The sequence below is a fragment of the Vicia villosa genome, unplaced genomic scaffold (assembly GCF_029867415.1).
Source record: "Vicia villosa cultivar HV-30 ecotype Madison, WI unplaced genomic scaffold, Vvil1.0 ctg.000951F_1_1, whole genome shotgun sequence".
Taxonomy (NCBI): domain Eukaryota; kingdom Viridiplantae; phylum Streptophyta; class Magnoliopsida; order Fabales; family Fabaceae; genus Vicia; species Vicia villosa.
In genome coordinates, this window is record NW_026705426.1 from 233225 (window position 1) to 234787 (window position 1563).

General features: G+C 39.9%; 1 protein-coding gene across 1 annotated transcript; it reads left to right on the forward strand.

Annotated features, from left to right (window-relative positions):
• Nucleotides 1-602: 602 nt before the first annotated feature.
• LOC131632510 (uncharacterized) lies at nucleotides 603-1147 on the forward strand. The gene is made up of 2 exons (XM_058903258.1): nucleotides 603-707; nucleotides 815-1147. The coding sequence occupies exons 1-2, from the start codon at nucleotides 603-605 to the stop codon at nucleotides 1145-1147; spliced, it is 438 nt and encodes a 145-aa protein (XP_058759241.1).
• The last annotated feature ends 416 nt before the right edge of the window (nucleotides 1148-1563 follow it).

The window sequence follows — 1563 nt, forward strand, 5'->3', positions numbered from 1 at the left end:
GAGATTTACATTGTGTTACAATATGATCGTTGCATATTATGGATGTTTTATGTATGTTAATTTGGGATTTTCATTTTATGGAAATCAACATGTGCCGCCCTTTTTCCTCATGCATGATTACTCTGTGTGAATGTATGATATATCTGGGGTTAGAAAAGGTGTGTTACATTAATGGTATCAGAGCATGGTCGACCAGTTGGTCAGTAGTCGTTAATGTCCTTATTCTCGTTGTATTGAATTTGTGTATCTGACACGATCGATACTGTTTTGTCTGTTTGGTTGTTGTTTTTCGTAGGACGATGGTTTCTAGAAGGAACGATGATGCCATTGCTGATGCATTAAGGATGTTGGCTGAATCTCTTGGTCAAATTCCTCAAGCTAATGCTGGAAATCGGAATGGTGATGATGATGAGTATCATGCTTTGGGGAAGTTCTAGAGGAATAATCCTCATAACTTTGAGGGAGATCATGAACCGGATAAAGCTCAAGCTAGGTTGAAGGCGATCGAGAAAATCTTTTGAGTCACGAATTGCACCGATGCTCAGAGAGTGCAGTTTGGTACTCACATGCTAGAGAAGGAAGCTGAGGATTGGTGGGGAAATATGGCTCAGAGGTTTGATGAGGAAGGTATTCAGGTTACTTGGGATCATTTTCGCGATGCATTCTTGGAAAACTATTTTCTGGAAGATTTCCATGGAAAGAAAGAGGTGGAATTCCTTGAGTTGAAGCGAGGAAATGGTACCGTGGAGGAGTATGCTGCTAGATTTCAAGAGCTTATCAAGTATTTTCCTCACTACAATACTATGAATGCGAGATATCTAAGTGTTTGAAGTTTGTCAATGGTTTGGGGCCTGATATCAAGAAGGTGATTGGTTATCAACAGATTACTCGTTTTGCAGAGTTGGTTAACAAGAGTCGGATCTATGATGAGGATATTAGGGAGAGTGGTTCTCACTACAAGGCTATGAATGAGAAGAAAGGTCAATTTTGTGGGAAACCGTATGATGGTAAAGGAAAGCAGAAAGCTGGTAATGGAAAGAAACCGAGTGGGGGAGGATCTCACACTCCTGTCAAGTACTATAGGTGTGGTGTTGAGGGACATCGTATTTCTGAATGTCTTCAGTCTGATGTGACGTGTTTCAAGTGAGGAAAAATGGGTCACAAGTCTCACAAGTGTAGAAGTGGTTCAAAAGTGATGTGCTACAATTGTGGTGAGCAAGGTCACATTAGTACCAAGTGTGACAAACCGAAGAAGGATCAAGTGAACGGGAAAGTGTTTGCATTATCTGGTGCGGAGGCTTCTACCGATGATAGGCTAATCCAAGGTACGTGCTTTATTAATGGTACACCTTTGATTTCTATTATTAATATTGGTGGGACACATTATTTCACTTCTTTGGATTGTGCTAAGAGATTGAATCTTGTGTTATCTGATATGCGTAGAAGTATGGTTATTGATACACCTGCTATGGGTTCTATTTCTACCTCTTATGTGTGTTTGAATTGTGCGTTGAGTATCTTTGGTAGAGATTTTGGAATTGATTTAGTTTTTCTTCCATTAGA

Excerpts from the sequence above, each read along its gene's own strand:
- LOC131632510 (XM_058903258.1), top strand. The coding sequence starts at position 603 with ATGGCTCAGAGGTTTGATGAGGAAGGTATTCAGGTTACTTGGGATCAT. Across the intron at positions 708-814 it reads ATTTCCATGGAAAGAAAGAG|ATATCTAAGTGTTTGAAGTT; the intron begins GTGGAATTCCTT and ends TATGAATGCGAG.